This window comes from Dendrobates tinctorius, unplaced genomic scaffold, assembly GCF_039654945.1.
Source record: "Dendrobates tinctorius isolate UK_male_01 unplaced genomic scaffold, ASM3965494v1 ptg000165l, whole genome shotgun sequence".
NCBI lineage: Eukaryota > Metazoa > Chordata > Amphibia > Anura > Dendrobatidae > Dendrobates > Dendrobates tinctorius.
In genome coordinates this window covers 29,959,023-29,985,435 of record NW_027361832.1, presented here as the reverse complement: position 1 = coordinate 29,985,435, position 26,413 = coordinate 29,959,023, and the positions used below count along the sequence as shown (strand labels likewise).

At 43.4% G+C, this 26,413-nt stretch overlaps 1 protein-coding gene across 1 annotated transcript in view; it reads left to right on the top strand.

Moving 5' to 3' along the window:
* The window catches only part of LOC141053222 (uncharacterized), a 653,087-nt gene that overhangs the window by 296,242 nt on the left and 330,432 nt on the right, over positions 1-26,413 (top strand). The window contains exons 16-18 of the mRNA XM_073550619.1: positions 9,772-9,939; positions 15,297-15,464; positions 19,701-19,832. Coding sequence (XP_073406720.1) covers positions 9,772-9,939; positions 15,297-15,464; positions 19,701-19,832 — 468 coding nt within the window. The remainder of the gene's footprint in view (positions 1-9,771; positions 9,940-15,296; positions 15,465-19,700; positions 19,833-26,413) is intronic.

Sequence of the window (26,413 nt, the reverse complement as noted above, 5' to 3'; positions counted from 1 at the left end):
AAGATTGCCTGCCACATGGTCTGTCATCTAAGCAAATAAAAGTCCTGGCGCTTAGTGCACCCTAGTTGTGACCAACCAGTTCCGTTCAGTGCATCTCCCATCTTCCTTGTTTGGCATCTATCCTTTTCTCCCTTCTTCTTTGATTGGCAGCACTGGCTTCACAGGAGTCAGAGGAGGACAGAAGTAGATGGAACACAAATTGTTAGAAAGATGCACCAGACCGATTGGCTATGCTAAAGGCTGCACCGAGCACCTATGCTTGGTTTGAACAGTCATTTTGTGCTAACAGACTCTATTTAAACATTAGCTATATGCAGCTCTAGAAAATACTATGTAAGGCTACTTTCACACTTGCTTTTTTTGCGCCGCGTGCGCAGTGCAAACGGGCATAAAAAACGCATCATGCGTTTTTTATGCGTTTTCTCGTTTTTTTGCGCTTGGTCTTTACAAACAAATGCATGTCCTTGTGCACGTCAGCGCACCCATAGACTATAATGTGTTTTTGGGTGAATTTTGTGTGCATGCGTTTTTTTGAGACAGGTCGGGCGCACAAAAAATGCAACAGGATGTATTTTGTGCGCCCGGGCGCACACAACAAAGAACGCATGCGCATACAAACGCGTACAAACGCATGACTATGCGCACCCATGTTAAGTATAGGGAAAAAACGTATGCGCATTTATGCGCAAAAACGCAGCGCAAAAAAAAAACGCAAGTGTGAAACCAGCCTAAGCAAAGGAAATTCAGATTTTTCCATGGCAATTCTTGTTTTCCATGCAGGGCACAGAACAGCTGCTATACCTTGAATTTTATTTCTCGAGCACTTTTACATCTATTAGGAAATAAAAACACATGGTAAATTGCATGCAGAGGGGCTAAAATCCCAGGTCTGGTAATGAACTTTGAGTAATGTTCCTCAGCAAGCATTTTATCATTGTAAATGGAATACCATGGCTTCCTTTGCTGTAAATCACAATGTGTGTTTGTAGGGCACTTTTTAATCCAGGCTTAATACACAATTATTTTTTAATAATCGCAGCCTTAGAACTGCAGCTGTGAGCTCACTCGCCCTACCAGCCGTTTTATGTTGCTAATATTGCTGGCCTTGTCAGGAGCTGAGAGTTATTTTCCTCAGGTGTGTTTGAGTAAGACTCCTAATTTCATTACTTTTAAAGGCAGTGTGAAAATAAAACATGTCATCTCCCTAGATATTGCAATGTTTGGTCAAATTGAAACGTTGTGTGATTACTTCCTACGTTCGCTCACCACTTTATAATGGCACGTAGTTGATCAAACACAACTGAGCCTTCATTCTGTACACAAGACATAGCTGGTCTTTGTAACACCAGAGTCAGACGTATTAACACCACTGTGAGCCTGCTTCCAACATGTGGTCCATGGCAATATTCTGTTTTCTAGGGAACATGCTGCATAACTGCTCTATAAGGAGTTTTCACATTGAGAAATATCATATATGAATGTCATAAACCGTTCACAGAATGAACAGGATGCTGAGCTTTGTAATGCACCCAAAACATGTTCGGAAACGTTATTTTCTCATTTGTTACAGTAGTTTTAACTGGATTAGAAAAAGAGACGGTTATTCCCCAAATCACAATGATGTGTTTTACTAATGCACACATATTAATGTGTGCTAATATAACTCATTTTTGAAACTGCCCCGTTTTGTACATATTACCCCCTTCCCCCACAGCCATGGATGCTACTCCAGGTTTTGTTTCTTTGTTTCTCCTCTAGTTGCCAATGGAACCATCCAGGTGCTGTTCTAGTGCCCTTGGTCAATCTTGCACAGTGCTTCTTTCTCAGCTTGATGCCTGCCAGCAAAGCTCTGCACTGGGATATTTCTAGAACTGAACTGATAAAAGGATATACTGCAGGATAAGCTGTATAAAGGGGGGCTGAGAAGATTGATGTACTGCAGGATTGGGCTGTACAAAGGAGGGGCATACTACAAAATAGGGCAGTGTATAGACAACCTGAGAGGTTTTTAACTGTCTGTTGCCTACTGTAGACTCCAAATGCTGCTCTGTTGATGCATATGACAGAAGATAATCCTCTGCCATATGCATCAACAGAGCAGTATTTGCAGTTTTACATTACTGATCTTTCAGCAGCAGGCAACAAACATAACCCTGCTCTGACTAGTAATTACAGTGGCATGTAAAAGTTTGGACACACCTGGTAAAAATTACTGTTATTTTGAAGTTAAGCAAATTGAAAACGAATTGATCTCTAAAAGGCCTAAAGTTTAAGACGACACATTTCCTTGGTATTTCAGGCAAAATATATATACATTGTCATTTTTTACATTTTAAAAATTGCAAAAAAGAAAATGGGCCAATGCAAAGGTTTGGGCACCTTTTGTAGATTTGTGTGCTCAGATATCTTTGACCAAGGTTTCAGATATTAATTAGCTTGTTAGGGTTATGGCGTGTTCATTAACATCATTAGTAAAGGCCAGGTGATTCAAATTTCCTATCTTTATGAAAACCCAGCCTTCTCTAACCTTGTGCCAAAAAACAGCAGCCATGGGTTTTTCTAAGCAGCTGCCAGCACTCTGAGAATGGTGGAGGCCAACAAAGCAGGAGAAGGCTACAAGAAGATAACAAAGCATTTTCAAGTTGCCCTTTCCTCAGTTTGATACAGTGCTAACATGTACCACAGCGCTTTACCGTTTGCATACATTATCATCACTGTCCCCGATGGGGCTCACAATCTAAATTCCCTATCACTATGTCTTTTTGGAATGTGGGAGGAAAGCCATGCAAATACAGGAAGAACATACAAACTTCTTTCAGATGTTGTCCTTGGTGGGATTTGAACCCAGGACTCCAGTGCTGCAAGGCTGCAGTGCTAGCCACTGAGCCACCGTGCTGCGGCGGGAACAGTGGAGGTCAACATAAGGTCTGGAAGACCAAGCAAAATTTCAGTGAAAGTTAGAGGGAAGAATGGATTCAATGAAATTTCAACAAATTCTTGATGCAAACCTAACACCGTCTGTAGAAAAAGCTGAAGTTGAAAAGAGGATAGCTTCTACAAATGGATAATGATCCTAAACACACGTCAAAATCCACAATAGACTACCTCAAAAAGCACAAGCTGAAGGCTTTCCAATGGCCCTCACAGTACCCTGATCTGAAAATCTGTGGCTAGACCTCCAAAACAGCAGTGCCTGACAGACGACCCAGGAATCTCACAGATCTCAAAGAATTTTCCAAGGAAGAATGGATGAAAATCCATCAAACAAGAATTGTTAATCTCTTGGCTGGCTACAAAAAACATGTTCAAGTTATGATACTTTCAAAACTACTGAGTACTAACCATGCAAGGAGCCTAAACTTTTTCATCTGCCCATTTTCCTTTTTCCAATTTTTAAAATTTAAAAGCTGAAAATATACATTTTTTTTGCCTAAAATACAAAGAAAATGTGTCATTTAACTTTAGACCTTTTAGAGATCATTTCATCTTCAACTTGCTTACCTGTTCACAATAACATTAATGCTGACCAGGGTTTGCTCAAACTTTTACATGCCACTGTATAAGCTTCATTGCAAAGAAGTGCAGGAAAGTTGAGCTCTGCTTTAAACCGGTTAAATGGAACCTGTCACCAGAAAAAAAGCTATTAACCTGTAGATATGGGGTTAACCTGAAAGTTAATAGCGTTATAAACCTGCCTGCTGCCCACACTTAGCCGAGCGCAGAAGGGAGACAATCAACTTTTTCCCCCGCAGTGTTCTGTTTTCAGTCACGGAGGAGGCACCAGCACTGGTTCAGTCATCCAGATTTGAGTATAGATATTGGAGAGTGGTGTCTTTATCCGCACCCCCCTTAGGGTACCGTTACACTTAGCGATGCACAAGCGATCCCGACCAGCGATATGACGCAGTCAGGATCGCTGGTGCATCGCTAAGTGGTCGCTAGTGAGCTGCTACACAGACAGATCTCACCAGCGACATAGCAGGGGTCGAGGGTCGCCACTTACCTGTCAGACGCGGCGATCCTGACGTCCTCCCGCCCACGTCCACGTGTCGCTCGTCGGCGCAACAGGAAGCCCTGCCCAGCAGGAAGCTGACAACGAGAAATGATCCAGGAGGTAAGTATCAGACATAGCGATATCGCTAGCAATATCGCTGCTACGTCACAAAATCGGTGACGTTACAGCGATATTGCTAGCGATATCGCTATGTGTAACGGGGGCTTTACTGACTGACAGTGGCTCTGCATTGTGACTGGCTTGCTGCCAGTCAGGGTCGGGTGCGCGGTTACAGCTGTCGCTCTATATACTCAGAGTGGTGATTGACCAGCGCTGGCACCAGCCCCGTGACTGAAACTGGAATGCTGCCGAGGGGAATAAAATTCATTTTCTCCCCACAGCGCCTGAGTAAGTTCTGGCACTGGGCTGGTTAATAACACTATTAACCTGCATATTAATCCCATATCTGCAGGTTAATAGTGTTTTTTTCTGGTGACAAGTTCCCTTTAACAATGAAATAAAACCACACAGGCAGCCATATTGATGTAGATTTAGAGAAGATAATATCAGTCAGTCAAGGTACTGTACAGGGGCATAGAGTGCACAGAGGCATAAGGTGAATTCTACACTTAGGCTACTTTCACACATCAGGTTTTCGGCGTCAGGCGCGATCCGGCGTCGTGCCGGAATGCCGGATCCGGCAAATGTTTTGTAAAACCTGATGTGCCAGATCCGGTTTTCTGCCGGATCCGTCTTGTTCTTGACAGACAAAACCGGATCCGTCTCATCCGGTTCATCCGTTTTTCTATCCGTTTTTCGACGGATTACGCCGGATCTGGTTTTTAAAATTGACCCTTGTGGCCTTCCGAACGGGATTGGCTACTGGAAAACTATATATAGCATGTTCCTACAGCCCTTCTTTGACAGGTTGTAGTGGGCAGAGCTACTGAGCATGCTCAGACCAAAAAAAACGGATCCGGCCACCGGATCCGGCTTTCGCCGGATCAGGCGCATTGCGGCGCTCATAGGCTTTCATTGTGTGAAAAAGCCGGACGCGCCGGATCCGGCGTGTCCGGCTTTTTCGCCGGAGACAAAAAACGTTACAGTAGCCGTTTTTTCCAGACGCCGGATCGCGACACATTGCCGGATCCGGCGAAAACCGGATGAAACGCATGGCCATCCGGCGCGATCCGGCGCAAATGCAAGTCAATGGGGGGGAAACCGGATCCGGCATTGCATTTCGCCGGATCCGGTTTCTGTCAAAAGCGCGGGATCGCGCCTGACGGCGAAAACCTGATGTGTGAAAGAGGCCGTAGATTAGCTTTGTGATAATTCAGACATGTAGATAGTCAGGAGCACCCAGGAGAAGAGGGTAGGGGTCTGCAGCACTGAGGAGAAGCAAGTGCTGCAGATAAATGTAGTTTTAGCAAATAAGAATAGGATTGCTTACTCAGCTATGGAAAGATGTATGGGACACGGGACAGAAAGAGATGAAAAATCACACAGGTACATGAAAGAAATTTTATGTTCGGCTCAGTATGTATATTAACATTAAGTATACATTTACTGTGCTTTGTAAAAGAAATAGTGTAATTCTGGGAATAATCCTTTAAATGAATGTTTGAATTGAGCAAATAATCTAATTGCTCAGTTTAAAGCATAATCTACATGATTCTGCAGTTTGTATGAAAATCCTGCAGAAAATAAAAGGATTTATCTCCCATTGGCCAGTTCTATTTTCAACGATGGCCAACTGAAGCCACCTCCCTTATCCAAAGGGCGCAAGCTTCAGTACTGTTTTTTCCTCTTGCACCTAGGACACAGCAAGGAGGCTTCTGCTGCACCTATTTGTCTTACAGTAAATCAAAGTGACGAGGAGTAAAAGACATGGCGGAGGCCAAGAGACACAAATCTGTTACTTAGGAATTTGTAGGTCCAAGCTCCAACTGTATTCCAATATTATTTCTTCTATGTGATTTTGAATTTACTTATAAATTATAGCATTCCAGATATGACGACCTCTTTACCTCCCGCAACCTTTCCTTCCTGGCCCTTACTGAGACCTTGCTGACACGGCCTCCCCGGCCGCACTGTTATGGTGGCCTCCACTTTACCCACACTCCTCGCCCTGGCAACAGACATGGTGGAGGAGTGGGTTTCCTCCTTTCTAAAACCTGCTCCTTCAACCCTATCCAACTTCCACCCTCCCTTATTCTCCCTTCTTTCGAGGTTCACTCTGTCCGTATCTACTCTCCCTCTAATCTCCAAATGGCTGTCATATACCTACCACCGGGCTCAACCACTACCTTCATTGACCAATTTTCCACCTGGCTCCTCCACTTTCTCTCTGCTGACATCCCCACCATTATCATGGGGGACTTCAACATCCCCATTGACACCCACCAGCCAGCAGCCTCCAAACTCCTGTCACTTACCTCATCCTTTGGACTTACTCAGTGGTCCTCCACAGCCACCCACACTGATGGACATACATTAGACCTCATCTTCACCCGCCTCTTTTCCCTATCTAATCTCACAACCTCTCCCTTCCCCCTATCTGACCACCATCTACTCACCTTCTCATCCTTGTCCTTCTCACCTGCCCTCCATGTCCAGCCACTAGCACATCCTCGCAGAAACCTCACACACCTTGACATTCACAGACTCTCTTCTACCTCTGTCCTCCATATCTTCACTCCATAACACGGACAGTGCCCCTGCTTTTTATAACGCCAACCTCACATCAGCCATAGACTCAGTCGCCCCTCTCATGCATGGCAAAATGTGACAAACCAATAGGCAACCCTGGCACAACAACCTAAACAAAAAACTTCGACAAGCATCCAGGGTCGCAGAACGGCGTTGGAAGAAAACACGCCTGCCAGACGACTTCACTGCTTTTAATCAAGCTACACTTGCCTTTAAATCAGCCCTCACCTCTGCTAAACAGACCTATTTCACAAAACTTCACTATCCCACAACCCAAAACAACTGTTCAGCACATTCAACTCTCTCCTCCGCCCACCACTGCCACCTCCAGCTCCCCTCATCTCTGCTGAGGACTTTGCCACCTGCTTCAAAAACAAGATCGACTAAACAAGGCAAACCTTTACAGTTCCACCACCCCAACTGCTCCACATACCAGACCTAATAACCTCCCTCTCCCACATCACTGAAGGCTTACTCATCTCCTTTCCAAATCACGCTTCACCACCTCTGCACTTGACCCCATCCCTTCCCACCTGCTCCCCAACTTCACTAATATGATCATTCCAGCCCTAACCCATCTCTTCAACCTATCCCTAATTTCTGGTACCTTCCCCTCTGCCTTCAAACATGCCACCATAACACCCATCCTCAAAAAATCAAACCTTGACCCAACTGCTCAGCCCAGCTATCGCCCCATATCACTGCTCCCGTTTGCTTCCAAACTCCTTGAACAGCATGTCCATGCTCAACTTTCCCCCCACCTCTCATCTAACTCCCTCCTTGACATCCTGCAATCTGGCTTCCGCCCCCACCACTCCACTGAAACTGCCCTGACCAAAATTACTAATGACTTACTCACAGCCAAAGCTAACAGACAGTTCTCCATGCTCCTCCTTCTTGACCTGTCCTCTGTCTTTGACACAGTTGACCACTGCCTACTGCTACAGATTCTTTCTTCCCTTGGCATCAAAGACCTCACCCTGTCTTGGATTTCCTCATACCTTTCTGACCGCACATTCAGCGTTTCCCACTCCCACACTACCTCCTCATCCCGCCCCCTCTCTGTTGGAGTCCCCCAAGGCTCTGTCCTGGGGCCCCTACTTTTTTCCATCTATACTCCTAAAGTCCCATGGCTTCCAGTACCACCTGTATGCAGATGACACTCCGATCTACCTCTCTGGCCCAGATGTCATCTCTCTGCTGTCCAGAATCCCGGAGTGTCTGTCAGCCATATCCTCCTTTTTCACCTCTCGCTTCTAAAACTCAACGTAGACAAAACTGAACCCATTATCTTTCCTCCATCTCGCGTATCTTCCCTACCCGATCTATCTATTATGGTAAATGGCATCATGCTCTCTCCTGCACCTGAAACCCGCTGCCTTGGAGTAACTCTTGACTCTTCCCTGTCCTTCAAACCGCATGTCCAATCTCTTGCCACCTCCAACTCAAAAATATTTCCAGAATCCATCCCTTCCTCAGTCCTCAATCTACTAAAACTCTTGTACATGCCCTCATCATCTCCCGCCTTGACTACTGCAACACCCTCCTCTGTGGCCTCCCTGCTAACTCTCTTGCACCACTCCAGTCTGTCCTCCATTTTGCTGCCCGAATAATCCACCTCTCTCCTCGCTACTCCCCTGTCTCTCCCCTCTGCAAATCCCTCCATTGGCTCCCAATTCCCCAACGAATCCAGATCAATCTACTAACACTGACCTACAAAGCCATCCACAACCTTTCCCCTCCCTATATCTCTGAACTAATCTTCCAATATCTTCCATCACGTACTCTTCGATCCTCCCAAGACCTCCTACTCTCCTCCACACTTATTCGTTCCTCACACAACCGCCTCCAAGATTTCTCCTGACTATCCCCTAACCTCTGGAATGCCATGCCTCAAAACGTCCGATTATCAACCACCCTCGGATCGTTTAAACGGAACCTGAAAACCCATCTTTTCAGGAAAGCTTACAAACTGCAATAACCATTCTGCCGCCTCACCACTGCCTGAGCTGCCGCCTCATCACCACCAGAGCTGCTGCACCCCCAACCTTCTGTCTTTTCCCCGCTATCCCATAGAATGTAAGTCCGCAAGGACAGGGTCCTCTCCCCTCTGTCCCCTCTGTACCAGTCTGTCATTGTAAATTTGTTGTGGAAACTCGTTTACTGTTAACGATATCTATAACTTTGTATGTAACCCCCCTTCTCATGTGTACAGCACCATGGAATTAATGGCGCTATATAAATAAATAATAATAATAATAATATGACAGTCCAAAATATTTTAGCCCCCCATTATTGAAAAAAGCATTTCCGCCAATTATTTAACATTTGCCATTGAAAAAAGAAGGGAATTGAGTTGACTTTTTTGACTTTCATTTTTTGCTGCATGTTTCCTTGTTCTTTTTCCACTATAATTAAGGGAACCTGTCACCAGGTTTTGCCCATATAAGATGCAGCCACTACCTTTCATGGCTTATCTACAGCATTCTATAATGCTGTAGATAAGCCCTCGATCCGACCTGAAAGATAAGAAAAATAACTTTTATATTACTCGCTCGGGGGGCGGTCCAGTCCGATGGGTGTTGCAGGTCTGGGTCCAGCACCGCCCATCTTCTTGCATTGTCGCCTTCCTGCTTGCTTCACAGGCTCCCCGGCATCGTGCTCCTGCACAGGCATTCTTATCTGCACTGATGAGGGCAGAGCAACGTACTGCAGTGCGCAGGCACTGGGTCTCTCTGACCTTTCCCGGCACTCTGTGCACCCTTCGGGCCGGACCGCCCCACTGAGTGAGTTTAATAAAACTAATTTTTCTTCTCTTGCAGGTCGGATCGGGGGCTTATCTGCAGCATTATAGAATGTTGTAGATAAGCCCTGAACAGCAGTGGCCGCATCTTATATCAGCCAAAAGAGCTGACAGGTTCGCTTTAAGAGTGTATCCAAATTAGAGGTAGTATTCTGGTAGGTAAAAAAGCTTTTCAGCTATATAATGTGTCTCTATGATTTCCAAGTTTCACCTTGTCATCACCTGTATTTATTTAAAAAAAATACATATTCCATTATATTTTTAGATTAAAGAACAAGAAAATCGACTGATAAAATTGGAGGATGAAATTCACCATTTACAGGAGATAAGTAGTTCATCTCAAAATGATCTACTTCAAACCCAAGCACAGATGAAAATCCTCCTCCTGAATCTTTCTACAGGAGAGAAACAGATTAAATATTACACTGCACAGGTATTTTTTCCATCTGGTATTAAATGTTGTACTGTATGGCGATGCCCAGTCTGCTCCATAGATCTTCCATTCTGATTCCTTATCGTGGGATAAAGAGAGGCAGATAACAGGTAAAGGTTCAGTCTACTTATAACTAATACATGCCATAGATACTTTACAGGTCAACATTTTATCAGGTTAAGGGTTTGCTCACTCTGGCGAGAGAATCGGATGCTGTATGTAAATGACCCGTGGCTTAAACATCTGCTGTGAGCGTGATTCGAGTGTCATTTTACTGTGATCCGATTCTCTTGCATGTGAAGGTGCGGAGAAAATGGAGAACTTAATTTCTCCATCTTCTCCGTTCCGTGAGTGAGCGTATATCGGATTACACTGGGATGACATCCAAGTGTAGTCTGATGTTTTGCACGCACCCATCAATTTGTATGGATGCATGCCGATATGGCATGAAAAAAAAAAAAGCAAATCGGCACTGCTCCATAGTATGACTTTGGAGATAATGCTCTCTGATGAAACATTGTCCAAGTTACACACTGGCTACGTGCCAGTGTGAGAGAACCTCTAGGTCTCGCTCATGAGCGTACAAATCAGACAAGTGCAATCCAATCTAAAATCGGATTGCACTCGGATCCATGTTACTCAATGAGGCAGTGCAGATCTGTGAATTATCTGTATTCGGCATGCTGAGATTTCACTCTAAAATCGGAACAGTGCGAGAAAGAAATCTCATGCTGTATGGATCATCAGTCGCATCTGATTTTTACAGATACATTACAACTTTGTAGCATAGGAGACTGTAAATGGCCCTGTACAAGATTAATAGCTGCTGAATAAAAAATAGTATTGCATACGGACAACTCACAGATGACAAGTGAGAAAAAAATCGTCCCACTCACCTGGATGACGATGGGACCAATTTAATACAGAAGTGTGAGCGTACCCTTACGTTATGTGCACGCAGAGCATTTTTTATGTGTTTTCGCAGCATTTTTTCAGCGCTTAGGCCAAAAACGCTATGGAAACCTTGTGCAAGCTAATTCAATGACAATCCTGAAGTGTTGTGCACATGATCAGTAAATTTCCTTTGAGTATTTGCAGTGCATTTTTTTCTGCAGCATGTCCCACACATTGACTTCAATTGAATCAGTCAAATCCGCAGCAAAAACGCAGGTATAAAAATGTTGCGGCTTTGATTTTTTTTTTGCTCTTTTACGGGCTTCCCATGCTGTCATCTGTGTGACAGCATGGGAAACACCGGAGTGGTGGTTCTGATTGGCGTATCACTGCCTCCGGTAATGCCTTCAGGCTGAGTGCAGATGTACTTTTTTGCCCTGCGGATTTTTCCACGCAGAATTGAAGAAATCCGCAGGTCAAATGACCTGCATTTTTCCTGTGGATTTCTTCCATTTTTAATGTGGTTTTCTTGCGGTTTTTGTGCGGTTTTCCACTGTGGATTTCCCCCTGCGGATTTGGAGACTGGGGAGGTGGAAAACCGCACAAAAGAAGTAACGTGCTGCGGATTTTGTACCGCAGGAAAACCGCGCAGAAAAATCCGCAGTGTCTGCACAGCGGCTTTTTTTTTTCATTGATTTAAGTGCTACTGTACATCACAATGCGGATATGCAGCGTTTTTGCGCCGAAAAATCCGCTGCGGATCCGCTGGATATCCGCATCGTGTGCACACAGCCTTAGTCAGAGCGCTGCGGGGTCATGCTGTCAGATGTCAGCGTGACCCCTCAGCTGTGATTGTGACTCGCAGCGGTGACCCATGGTTACGCTACCGCCGGTCAGACCGTCAGAGCGTTGCAGGGTCATTCTGTCAGATGTCAGCATGACTCCGCAGATGTTACTGTAACCCGCAGCTGTGACTTGCGGTATAAAGCTTACCGCACATCAGCAGCCGTGGGCTGATGAGACTACTCCTCCCATCATGCTATGTCTACTTTCACTGATAACAGTGATGGCAAGAGCCGCTGATGGAAGAACTTTCTCATGCAGCAATGGTGCTGTAAGGGAGATCACCAGAGCTGATCAGCTGATGAACTCTGGTGAACTCTTTCACGGCAGCTCATTGTTACACTGTTGGTGCGACTACCTCCTGTCAGTGTATCGCCGGCTCTCATTCAGTATAAACTTATCACCCTCACCCACAAAGCCCTCCATGGCTCAGCACCACCCTACATCTCCTTCATCATCTCAGCCTACCACCCTACCCATGCCCTCTGTTCTGCTAATTACCTGAGGTAAACATCCTCATTAATCAGAACCTCCCACTCCCGTCTCCATGACTTTTCACGAGCCGCGCCAATTCTTTGGAATGCACTACCCAGGCTAGTACGATTAATCCCCAATCCCCACAGTTTTAAGCGTGCCTTAAAAACTCATTTGTTCAGACTGGCCTATCGCCTCAACGCATTAACGTAAATATCCCTGTGTGGCTCATTTCTAAATTTTTTACCATAACCAGGTTCCTCGCATCATGTTCTCACATGCTTTTTGCATTTAATACTCTGTGTCTGTACTGCTACATATTTAGACTGTTGACTGGTTCATGCAGCCACAGGAACACCCGATTCTTACGCTAGGGAAGGTTCAAACCATAAAAACAATAAAAGCAATTGTTACCATCCACCTTTCGGGTCTCCCCTTTTCCCTTATAGAATGTAAGCTTGCGAGCAGGGCCCTCGTTCCTCTTGGTATCTGTTTTGATCTATGTGTTTATTGCTATGCTATGCTGTAATGTCTATTGTCTGTACAAGTCCCCTCTATAATATAAAGTGCTGCGGAATATGTTGGCACTATAGAAATAAATTTTATTATTATAATATTATTATGACTACACTCAAAGTCATCAGGATCATCGTGGGACATTATGGATTATCTACTCTGCAGACAGGTGAAAAATATTGTGGTTTATTATTTTATTTTTGTTGCAGGAGACGGTGTCAGTGGATTAGGCGTTCGGTAAGTATGGTTTAATTTAGATTCATTAAAGGAATCTGTGTCATTTCAAATAAAGGACTTTATTCTGGGTGTCTGTGTTTTTTTTATAATATCACTATGGGGTTAGTTATGGGGCATCTTATAGACGCCTCTCTATTACTAACCTCGGGGCTTGATGTCACTTAACAATACAAAGGTGACATCAACCCCCCCAACTATCACCTCACTTGCTACCACTACAGGGCAAGTGGGAAGAGCGAGGCTAAGTGCCAGATTTGGCGCATCTTATAGATGTGCCTTTTCTGAGGCGGCTGAGAGCTGTTGTTTTTAGTCTGGGGGGGGCAATATCCCTGGCCCCTTCCTATGATATTAATGTCAGCCCACAGCTGTCTACTTAGTTTTTGCTGGTTAGATTTTATAGCGGGACCCTATGTCAATTTGTTTCTGAGGTCCCCCTGTAAACTAGCCAGTAAAGGCTAAACAAACAGTTGTGAGCTGATAGTAATAGCCTGGAAACCTTTATATCTATTGAGTCCTTGCCAGAATATTAACAGCCGTCAGCTTTCCCTCTGCTGGTTATGAAAATTACGCAGGAGACACGCAATTTTTTTTTCATTTTTTTTTTTATTTAAATTAAGAATTGCTGTTTGGTTACAGCCTATGTAGGTTCATTCTACTCCTACATAGGCTGGTGACATTGTGTGTTTGTGTTTACTTATCAAGATTACGCTGATGCTACAGCATCAGAATGAAAGAGGTGGTGTTGAACCAAGAAATTACATCACAAAACTTTTTTTTTAAATATCTTTATTTAGCTAAAAAAAGCCGTCATTGCTGTACAAAAACACTTCCGAAAAATGCATGCAAAACCGCTGCATAAATGCTCCAAAAATTGTGGCAAAACACGTGTTTTTGCCGCAACATTTTTTAATGCCAAGAGATGCAGAAACCTTGCAGAAATTTCTGCAAGCAAATAGTCAACGTGCGCACATAGCCTTACAATGTTTCTGTTTTTTCTTTAACCTGGAAAGTGCTTTTATCCATGCTAAGACAAAACATCCTTCACTTGGTGTTTCCATGGCTGGTTCCTTGCTGCTATTTGCACAGCCCTCCTTCTGTGGTAACACCTTGTCTTATGTAACAATTACTGCATTTTATGTAGGAAAAGAAAACATCAGCAGCAGTAAAATCTGCAGCAAAGATTCCACCATTTAGTACAGAATTTTTCCAAAATTGGTTCTGACTTTTTTTTTTCTGCAGAAAGCATGAACCTAGTCTAAAGCATTTACCTTTTATATGTAGAATATTTTTTCCCACCTTCATAAACATTCATTATTATTCTTCTTGAGATTATTCCCATAGACCAATATATTGCTTTCGGAGGTCATCTCGATCACCCGGGCAGGTCACTTAATGTAATTCACATTAAAAAGCTGTCCTTTTCAGGTCTGCAATTTTAAGGTTTTCATTGTCCCTTTCCTCTTGGAAGCATCTCATTTGCAAGAATAAAAATGCCAAAGTCCAAGCAATAGACAGGCAAGTAAGAGGGGTCATCGTAGACCAATCTAGATATAAAAAAAAATGTCAAATATAACTAAAGGCTAAATGTTTTTTTATTTGATAGTGAGAGTTTTATTATAGCTAAGATATTTAAAATTTCTAAACTAAATCTATGGGGAACCAGGGAACAATGACATATTCCGGTGACAGAATAATCCTTCTTATTGTAGCAGATTGTGTTTTGGACGCAATTTTATTATAATTCAGTGTGAAATATCTCGGTGGAAATTATTATGTATATAGCGCAGAAAAGGAATATGAACACCATTTTCCTAAAAGTAATCTGTGTCCCAGCTTTATTAAATCCCCCCCTTGTTGTAGGCGCATTGAGCAGTAGGTAAAATTGGTATTGCAATCTGAATTGTTCACATAAGTAATTTAACAGAGTATCGGAGCTTGTACAGTAATAAGGCTTGTTTTAATCCTCTGGTTGTGGCTCCTGACACCATGGAACTGCACATTGCTTCTGTTTGCCCCTGTGGGGAGGTTAGATGACTGGAGGATTACAAAACCCGTGCCTTTTATTATTTGTACAGGCTCTATTCTCTGATAAAAGGAATGAAGAAAAATTGCATTCACACATTTGGCGAGGAACTCCTTACAACTGTATCTTCACACGCAGGTCAGGCGTTGGCTGCTACTTTATGTGTGCCCCCGTCATCAGAATAGGAAAACTTAAGAGAATTGTTTAAAGATCTCGATCATAGTTAAAACGCAGCTCTGGGCTGTAAAAAGGGCTCAAAGTAGCTAGCGCTTGCTTTTGCTTTCTACCGCAATCATATGGTGATCTTTAAATAATCTCCTAAATGCTATAAAAAAGGTCTTCATCAAACTGCACATTTTTTATGTTCAAGGCTGAATTTTATGAGGAAATGATCGCAAAACTGCAAGAAGATTTGGAACAGTCAAAGAGACATTGCAGAAAATGTTCAAAAAGTCTGGAGTCTGCTGAGCAGAACATTTGTGATTTAAGACGGGAAATAACTTTATTACAATCAAATCACAAACAGACAGTCGAACAGGTAACACTGCTGTGTTCCATCGAATGTTGTTTTCATGTTACAATGCAAGACATAATTTTTGTACCGTAAGTTTTATTTTTGTCTTTGGTTTGGGTAGGTAAACCATAAAAGATGCATATTGCTCTTCTACACCTGTGATTTCCAAGTTTTCTCCCTCGTTTAGCATTCCAACACTATTCTATTATTTTTGTCATCTACTGACGCGTTAAAGTGGGTGTCCACTACTGCACAAATTGATCAAATTAAATAAAAAGCATTCATACATTAAGAACCAGCCTCCTTCCAGCATTGTTGTTATTGTGTTTCCCAGTGATTCCATCTGATTACTGTTCCATTTAACAGAAGTGAGAAGGCTGCAGCCGGTCAATCCTCACATTGCTTGCAGGAAACACAGTACCAAAATGGTAGAAATGGTGTCAGTCTTGAAAGTATATGTGTTTTTTATTTCTTCTGGGCCACATTAGCATTCAAGAAGAGGTTGTCCTGAAGTGGACAACCCCTTTTTAAGCATGAATACATAGAGAAAAATAGTAGTTGACACTACCTTCATGTCGACATCAGCTGGGATACAGAGAGCCCTAATCACTGGCTTGTAGTATTTAGTGCGCAGTATCAAAGTTTAGCGAACAAGCACAATCTTCATCACAAAGAGTAGATAGATACGGCACTCTGCAGCCAGATGTCACGGTGCTCACCAGCCTAATCTTATGCTACTCACCAGCCCAATATTACGGTACTCACCAGACTAATCTTACGGTACTCACCAGACTAATCTTACCATATTCACCAGAGTAATTTTACGGTACTCACCAGACTAATCTTACGGTACTCACCAGACTAATCTTACCATATTCACCAGAGTAATTTTACGGTACTCACCACCCTAATCTTACGGTACTCACCACCCTAATCTTACGGTACTCACCACCCTAATCTTACGGTACTCACCAGACTAATCTTACGGTATTCACCAGCCTAATCTTACGGTACTCACCACCTGGATCACGCTGCACTCACCAGCTGGATGTTACGGCACTCACCAACTGGATCATATTGCACTCACCAGCTGTTCCTTACTGCACTCACCAGCTGGATCTAACGGCACTCACCAGCTGGATCTAACGGCACTCACCAGCTGGATCTAACGGCACTCACCAGCTGGATCTAACGGCACTCACCAGCTGGATCTAACGGCACTCACCAGCTGGATCTAACGGCACTCACCAGCTGGATCTAACGGCACTCACCAGCTGGATCTAACGGCACTCACCAGCTGGATCTAACGGCACTCACCAGCTGGATCTAACGGCACTCACCAGCTGGATCTAACGGCACTCACCAGCTGGATCTAACGGCACTCACCAGCTGAATCTTACGGCACTCACCAGCTGGATCTAACGGCACTCACCAGCTGGATCTAATGGCACTCACCAGCTGGATCTAACGGCACTCACCAGCTGGATATAACGGCACTCACCAGCTGGATATAACGGCACTCACCAGCTGGATCTAACGGCACTCACCAGCTGGATCTAACGGCACTCACCAGCTGGATCTAACGGCACTCACCAGCTGGATCTAACGGTGCTCACCAGCCTAATCTTATGCTACTCACCAGCCCAATATTACGGTACTCACCAGACTAATCTTACGGTACTCACCAGACTAATCTTACCATATTCACCAGAGTAATTTTACGGTACTCACCAGACTAATCTTACGGTACTCACCAGACTAATCTTACCATATTCACCAGAGTAATTTTACGGTACTCACCACCCTAATCTTACGGTACTCACCACCCTAATCTTACGGTACTCACCACCCTAATCTTACGGTACTCACCAGACTAATCTTACGGTATTCACCAGCCTAATCTTACGGTACTCACCACCTGGATCACGCTGCACTCACCAGCTGGATGTTACGGCACTCACCAACTGGATCATATTGCACTCACCAGCTGTTCCTTACTGCACTCACCAGCTGGATCTAACGGCACTCACCAGCTGGATCTAACGGCACTCACCAGCTGGATCTAACGGCACTCACCAGCTGGATCTAACGGCACTCACCAGCTGGATCTAACGGCACTCACCAGCTGGATCTAACGGCACTCACCAGCTGGATCTAACGGCACTCACCAGCTGGATCTAACGGCACTCACCAGCTGGATCTAACGGCACTCACCAGCTGGATCTAACGGCACTCACCAGCTGGATCTAACGGCACTCACCAGCTGGATCTAACGGCACTCACCAGCTGGATCTAACGGCACTCACCAGCTGGATCTAACGGCACTCACCAGCTGAATCTTACGGCACTCACCAGCTGGATCTAACGGCACTCACCAGCTGGATCTAACGGCACTCACCAGCTGGATCTAACGGCACTCACCAGCTGGATCTAACGGCACTCACCAGCTGGATCTAACGGCACTCACCAGCTGGATCTAACGGCACTCACCAGCTGGATCTAACGGCACTCACCAGCTGGATCTAACGGCACTCACCAGCTGGATCTAACGGCACTCACCAGCTGGATCTAACGGCACTCACCAGCTGGATCTAACGGCACTCACCAGCTGGATCTAACGGCACTCACCAGCTGGATCTAACGGCACTCACCAGCTGGATCTAACGGCACTCACCAGCTGGATCTAACGGCACTCACCAGCTGGATCTTACGGTACTCACCAGCTAGATCTTACTGCACTTACCAGCTGGATCTAACGGCACTCACCAGCTGGATCTAAAGGCACTCACCAGCTGGATCTAATGGCACTCACCAGCTGGCTCTTACTGCACTCACCAGCTGGATCTTATGGTACTCACCAGCTGGATCTTACGGCACTCACCAGCTGGATCTTACTGCACTCACCCGCTTTATTTAAAGGTAGTAAAAAATAACTTTATTTGATGTACAGTGTTATGATTGGGTCACCGATGAGGAAAACAAGAGCATGCTGAGCTACAGAAAACCAGAGAGGTTGGTTACTTAGCAGATTGCAGACCCCTGATCCTATCCACACAACTAGCAGTAGCCGTGGAGCGTGCCTACGATGATTCTAGATGCCTCGACACAGCCGGAGAACTAAATAAGCCTAAAGCAAGAAAAGGGGATATCTAAACTGCCCCAGAGCAGACCCCCAAAGGAAAACACAGCCCCCAAACATATATTGTTGGTGAGACAAGATGAAAACACAAACACAGGTAGGAAAATAGGCTGAGCAAACGATGGGGCCCACACTAACTAGAAAGGACAGGAAAGGAAAGACACTGTCTGCAATCACACAAAAACCTGCAAAAATGTCCAACACTTCTGATAGCAAAAACTCTGAAGTCACTAGACTTCTCCCACTATATCAGCACTCAGGCATATTCTGAAAGCAGAGCAAAAAGAGGCCAATCTAATAAGGGACAAAAAACAAACTGACACAAACAGTAGCATAAGGATGGAAATTCAGCACAGCCCCAGCCGGGGCTGGCTGACCACACAACTGAATAGACAAAACCAAATCAAATGTGAACAATAGCAAAGAACACTTAGCTTGAGTATGCAGGGACTGAACTGGAAACTAAGACCTCAGGAGGCAGGAAAAATCACCAGCAGGGATAGAGGGAGTCGGCTGTCTTAAATCCAGTCAGAGACTCCAGATGTCCAATCGTCATCCTCATTATCAGGTGGCAGGCCTCTGTCAATTAGATCAGTTCCATTACCTCCTGTAGCCACCAGAGGGAGCCCAGAAAGAGAACTCGCGACTCCTCTGTCAATACAACAAGCTCCACTACCTTCACTAGCAACCAGAGGCAGGCCAGAAAGTGAATTTACAACAGTACAGTATGTACATAATCAGGTGAAAACTGAGGACATTTTATGCATTCTTACCTTGAGAAAACACTGATTGCATGTAAGAGCCAAAGGCTCATTCTCAGAATTGCCCACAGGGGAATAGGAGAATTCCCTTGGGTCATCTGCTCTTCTATATGAGCACTATTTAGTACAATACACTTGATTCACTATATACAGAGAAAATCAGGATTTCATCATTTATTTATTAAACTACCCATTTTATTATTATATAATTTTGTTACTGAGCGCAATGTAATACTTAATATAAATTGGAACAGGAGAGTAGCTGAGTGGTTGAGTCAAACTGTTATGAAGTATAGTAGTACAGAAAATATATGTTTTTTTGTGGGATAACTGGTTAATAGGATTTCATTTTGTTTCTAGCTGAATGTGAAGGCAAAAGAGAACTTTGTTCTCTGTGTTGAGCTCGACAGACTGAAAGAAAAGGTTTCTGAATTCAAGCAAGAATCCAAAATCGAATTGTTGAAACTTCAACATAAAAGTACCAGAGAGGAGGTAACACAAATGTTTACAATCATTGTATCAAAGTTACTAAAATTAAAACACTTTTTTTTTTCCTTTTGAAACAAGTGACTGTTTCAGAGGAGTTGTTAGGAACTCTTCCATCTGTTATCTAATTAGGAGATACAAAGGTCGCAGAAAATTTGGGGAGCTTGCTTGAATATTTCTTTTGACTGAAACTATTAAGATTAAATTTCTCTCCTGTGGCTTCAAAGATTTATTGTTCCCGTCTCGAGTTACCACTCTTGGTCTTGAAGGGGTTAAGTAACACAAGATGTTCTAAAGGGGGCAAGAGTGTTTCATCATTACCTTGAGCTGATACTGGAACCTTAATGACTCATAATTATAATTTTTTCGTAAAATCGAGACACTTTGCTTTTAACTCCTGACCACCAGTGATTTTAGACCGTGCAGTGTTTTCGTGACTTAATAAGCAGCGTTTTCGGGCCTCAGAGAATCGTAATACTGTAAAGGGACACAGAGCAACACTTTTAATTGTAAGAAAAATGAGAACTGACTTGCCATAATTTCTTAAAATGTACCGTCTGCACGTACTTGTCAAAACTCTCGAAAAGCTTGCTAGTATTAATCGAGCTGAGGCCCTGCATTTTTTGGGATAAGTTTATTTGCATTTCTGATTTCCATTATAGAAACTAAAATGTTATTGTTTTAAGAGAAGACCAAAAACTTCATTTGATTTTCAAGCTGTTTGCTTTGCGGAGCTATTGTTAAAATACATATGTTGTTCAATGCCCTGAACTTATGTTCCTGTTAATACAAGTGCTTATAAAATATGAGCCTGTTCTATATAACTTGACTCGCTCTTGCATCTGGACGTTAAAGTATAGAGTAAAGGAAAAGCAGGGAGCAATGGATCTGTTAGGAGCATGATGGCCACTTGTCAGCTACTCTCAAAACTGCTTTGTAGGCAATCCTGGGAACAGTCTGTGTCATTGGAGATCCATAAGGAAGCTACTGGTATAAAGGTTAAAGTAAAGTTTTACTTATGAATTGGGTAGATGCTCTATAAATCTAGCATACTGTACTACCGGGGAACTGTCAACATGCAGACTAAATATGGATAATGTTTCTATGAAAACCCAGGGGCAGCTGAGCTTTGTAATTAGCAAATTCCTGATGCTCAGGAAGATGAAGGGATATTTATGCTGTCTGATTAACATATAGATGCTTAATAAGTGCATCAGGTATTCATGTTTTAATGATCAGGGCATGTTAAGGTGTTGAAGAACCCATCAAATCCACAACCCTATGTCAGAAATACACATTTGTACTCTTCATCCTTTTGTCTACTAATGACAAGTAGCTCCTTATGAGCGTTAGGCCATTACTACATCGCTGCAAGCAGACTCTTCATGCTCATTGTACAGACACTGCTATCGTTGCCAAGAAGTCATGAGGGGGTAATACACAATTGCAACATACCTTTAACTGTGAAGTTCAATGAAATCTATGATCTACTGTTTAATTCTTTGTATTGATTGACCCTAAGGCTATATGACCTTATTCTCCTTAGACCTAATTCACTTAAATACTGTCAGTAAGATCAGCCCCCCAATTCATATATAGAGGCATGCAGGTCTTTGAAAGGTAAATCCATCAACACCTTTATATTTTCTATCTTTTGCTGCATTCCCAAGTAATTAGCAGTTCCATTCCCGTGCAAATGAGGCATGAAGTGCTTTGGGTTTGACAGAGCACTTTCCAAGTTTCTGCTTTCCAAGGTTGTTTCCCTGCCCAGCTCCAGTCTCTTTAGCTTGATTGATAGCTCACGGTCAGGTGTCAGACAAGGAAATCCTCACAAGATCTCTTTCTCTACGCGTCTCTTATTTCCTCTTCCCACAATCGCATACAAGATATTTCCCGTGTATCCCCCCTTCTCTGGAACACTCTACCCAAACATTTCAGACTTTTGCCTACCGTGGAAATGTTCAAAAGGAACCTGAAGACCTACCTCTTCCGACAAGTCTACAACCTGCAGTAACCATCTTTCCACCAAACTGCTGCACTTTCAGCTCTACCCTCACCTACTGTATCCTCATCCAGCCCTTGTAGATTTTGAGCCCTCACGGGCAGGGTCTACTTGTTTTTTGTTATGTATACCCCTTTTCACATGTAAAGTGCCATGGAAAAATGCCGCTATAATATTAACAAATAATAATAATCAAGCTAAGAATGTTGGTGCTGGGTGGGGAGCAAGCTCTGAAAGCGGTGGCTCTTTAAGTGCTCTTTGATGTGCAGAACACTTAATGCCTCATTTGCATGTGAATAAAATTGTTAATTCCCCTTAAGTGCAGCAACAGAGATAACAATACATAAAGGTAGTGATTAGTGTTGAGCATTCCGATACTGCAAATATCGGGTATCAGCCGATATTCGCTGTATCGGAATTCCGATACCGAGTACCGATATTTTTACAATATCGGATACCGGAATCGGAAATCCCCATAATGCAATGAGCCACTGTTGTGGCTGTGATTGGCTGCTGAAATGATGTCATCATGATGCATGGTCTGTGCGCATCATGATGCGCGGTCTGTGCCAACAGCCGGGGGTCTGTACGGGCCTGCCGGGGGCCTGTGCCGGCTGCCGGGGGTCTGTACGGGCCTGCCGGGGGCTTGTGCCGGCTGCCGGGGGTCTTACGGGCCTGCCGGGGGCTTGTGCCGGCTGCCAGGGGTCTGTACGGGCCTGCCGAGGGCTTGTGCCGGCTGCTGGGGGTCTGTACGGGCCTGCTGGGAGCTTGTGCCGGCTGCCGGGGGTCTGTACGGGCCTGCTGGGGGTCTTGTGTGTGTGCAGGCATCGTCCGATGGGACTACAAGTCCCATCGGGCGATGCCTGCTACAATGACAGTGATTGACACATTAGCCAATGATGGGACAGTACTAGTCCCATCATCCGGCTAATGTGTTGAATGTATAAAAAAATATATATATGCATACTACATACATACAACATACATACTACATACATACCTACTACATATATACAACATTCATACATACTACATACATACTACATACAGTGGGGCAAAAAAGTATTTAGTCAGTCAGCAATAGTGCAAGTTCCACCACTTAAAAAGATGAGAGGCGTCTGTAATTTACATCATAGGTAGACCTCAACTATGGGAGACAAACTGAGAAAAAAAAATCCAGAAAATCACATTGTCTGTTTTTTTTTCATTTTATTTGCATATTATGGTGGAAAATAAGTATTTGGTCAGAAACAAGCAATCAAGATTTCTGGCTCTCACAGACCTGTAACTTCTTCTTTAAGAGTCTCCTCTTTCCTCCACTCATTACCTGTAGTAATGGCACCTGTTTAAACTTGTTATCAGTATAAAAAGACACCTGTGCACACCCTCAAACAGTCTGACTCCAAACTCCACTATGGTGAAGACCAAAGAGCTGTCAAAGGACACCAGAAACAAAATTGTAGCCCTGCACCAGGCTGGGAAGACTGAATCTGCAATAGCCAACCAGCTTGGAGTGAAGAAATCAACTGTGGGAGCAATAATTAGAAAATGGAAGACATACAAGACCACTGATAATCTCCCTCGATCTGGTGCTCCACGCAAAATCCCACCCCGTGGGGTCAGAATGATCACAAGAACGGTGAGCAAAAATCCCAGAACCACGCGGGGGGACCTAGTGAATGAACTGCAGAGAGCTGGGACCAATGTAACAAGGCCTACCATAAGTAACACACTACGCCACCATGGACTCAGATCCTGCAGTGCCAGACGTGTCCCACTGCTTAAGCCTGTACATGTCCGGGCCCGTCTGAAGTTTGCTAGAGAGCATTTGGATGATCCAGAGGAGTTTTGGGAGAATGTCCTATGGTCTGATGAAACCAAACTGGAACTGTTTGGTAGAAACACAACTTGTCGTGTTTGGAGGAAAAAGAATACTGAGTTGCATCCATCAAACACCATACCTACTATAAAGCATGGTGGTGGAAACATCATGCTTTGGGGCTGTTTCTCTGCAAAGGGGCCAGGACGACTGATCCGGGTACATGAAAGAATGAATGGGGCCATGTATCGTGAGATTTTGAGTGCAAACCTCCTTCCATCAGCAAGGGCATTGAAGATGAAACGTGACTGGGTCTTTCAACATGACAATGATCCAAAGCACACCGCCAGGGCAACAAAGGAGTGGCTTCGTAAGAAGCATTTCAAGGTCCTGGAGTGGCCTAGCCAGTCTCCAGATCTCAACCCTATAGAAAACCTTTGGAGGGAGTTGAAAGTCCGTGTTGCCAAGCGAAAAGCCAAAAACATCACTGCTCTAGAGGAGATCTGCATGGAGGAATGGGCCAACATACCAACAACAGTGTGTGACAACCTTGTGAAGACTTACAGAAAACGTTTGACCTCTGTCATTGCCAACAAAGGATATATCACAAAGTATTGAGATGAAATTTTGTTTCTGACCAAATACTTATTTTCCACCATAATATGCAAATAAAATGAAAAAAAAAAACAGACAATGTGATTTTCTGGATTTTTTTTTCTCAGTTTGTCTCCCATAGTTGAGGTCTACCTTTGTTGTAAATTACAGACGCCTCTCATCTTTTTAAGTGGTGGAACTTGCACTATTACTGACTGACTAAATACTTTTTTGCCCCACTGTATATACAACATTCATACAACATACTTACTACATATATACAACATTCATACATACTACATACATACTACATACATGCTACATTCATACAGCATAATACTACATGCATACTACATATATACAACATTCATACATACTACATACATACTACATATATACAACATTCATACAACATTCATACAACATACATACTAGATATATACAACATTCATACATACTACATACATACATACTACATTCATACAACATACATACTACATATACACTACATTCATACAACATACATACTGCATACTGTACATACTACATATATACTACATTCATACATACTACATTCATACATACTACATACATACAACATTCATACATACATACTACATATATACAACATTCATACAACATACATACTACATATATACTACATTCATACAACATACATACATACTACATACATACAACATACATACAACATGCTACAGACATACAGCATACATATTACATACATACTACATACAACATACATAATCCATATAATACATTCATACATATATTCTACATTCATACAACATACATAGTACATACTACATACATACATAGTAAAACACAATAGCCCAATATTTTACAGAACACAAATAGCAGTAACCTAAATATATGGTCTGCCATGATAAGTGGTTCCACTCCATGGGACTATGCATACACAAGGAGAAAAAGGAGTGACTGAATCCAACAGTTTTTTATTATAAAAATATGAAAATTTTATTATAATTGGTAAGTATAGAAAAGCACAATAATCATAATATAATTACACATAAAATATGACACCATACACCAGAAGAGGAGATACACAACAATAGTAGGAGGCACCAACCCACAAAAATGCCTAAGATATAATAGCCCTTATGGGATATAATTAGCAAACAACTGCCTATGTAAAAATCCTATCGTAACCATAATATGTCTAGGGTGGCAGAGAGCTCCCAAAGCGGGCTGACATTATGGAAATGAAAACAACGGTAAGAGTTCAACCATACATAATTATGCCAAAAAGGTAAAGAGATTATAATGCGAACGCTTAACAGATGGTGCCCACTAGCCCCCGGTTGTAAAAGGAATCTCCAACGCGCGTTTCGCGCTTGCCACTAGCGCTTTCTCAAGGAGATGCCGCTAGTACTGGCGTAGGACCTTTTGTAACCATAACGATCGTCACATGTCTGACCATGTGATATGAATGAACCAATCAAAAGCGGTTATAGCGGCGCATGCGCCGCGGCGCCAGCCAGTCCTCTCACATAAAGACAGACGCCCATCGTTGGACGCGCGCTCAAAATCAGCGCTCACGTCACAAGTATAAAGGGCACCGCCCCCATGGGGAGGAACACGGGAGGGCACACAACGCATGCACACAACCGCAGAGTCATGGTACAGACGTGACAGCTATTAATAAGGCTACATACAAACATGGAGAAATCAAAAAAGCACACAGATCAAGTAGCGATTACACCCACACAGTCCCACCCCACACAGAATGCCATCAAAATCAAAGATATAGAATAGATCTCTACATCCCCAGCTCCATTAACAGATATAACCAGAGGTAGAAAAGTGTTCAATACATAGAGCAGGGGGAGATTCAAATACAGTATCCAATCGATGGCAACTGAATGGCTGGAGCCGGTGAAGAAGAAAACGGTGGATCCATGTGTACCAGAACAGCGGCAGGAACAATAAAACTAAGAGATAAAAAATGAGAAACAATTAGAAATTAAGAACAATAAAAATACAAACTGGGAAAATGATGGGCAGTGGTGGACATGGACAACCCAAAAGGGTAACTTATTCTACAGGAAAGAGGCAAAGCTCAGAGACTCATTAAGACCTTTCGGGGTAATCGTATCCAGCATAACAATCCACTTACATTCTCTTTGCGCCAAA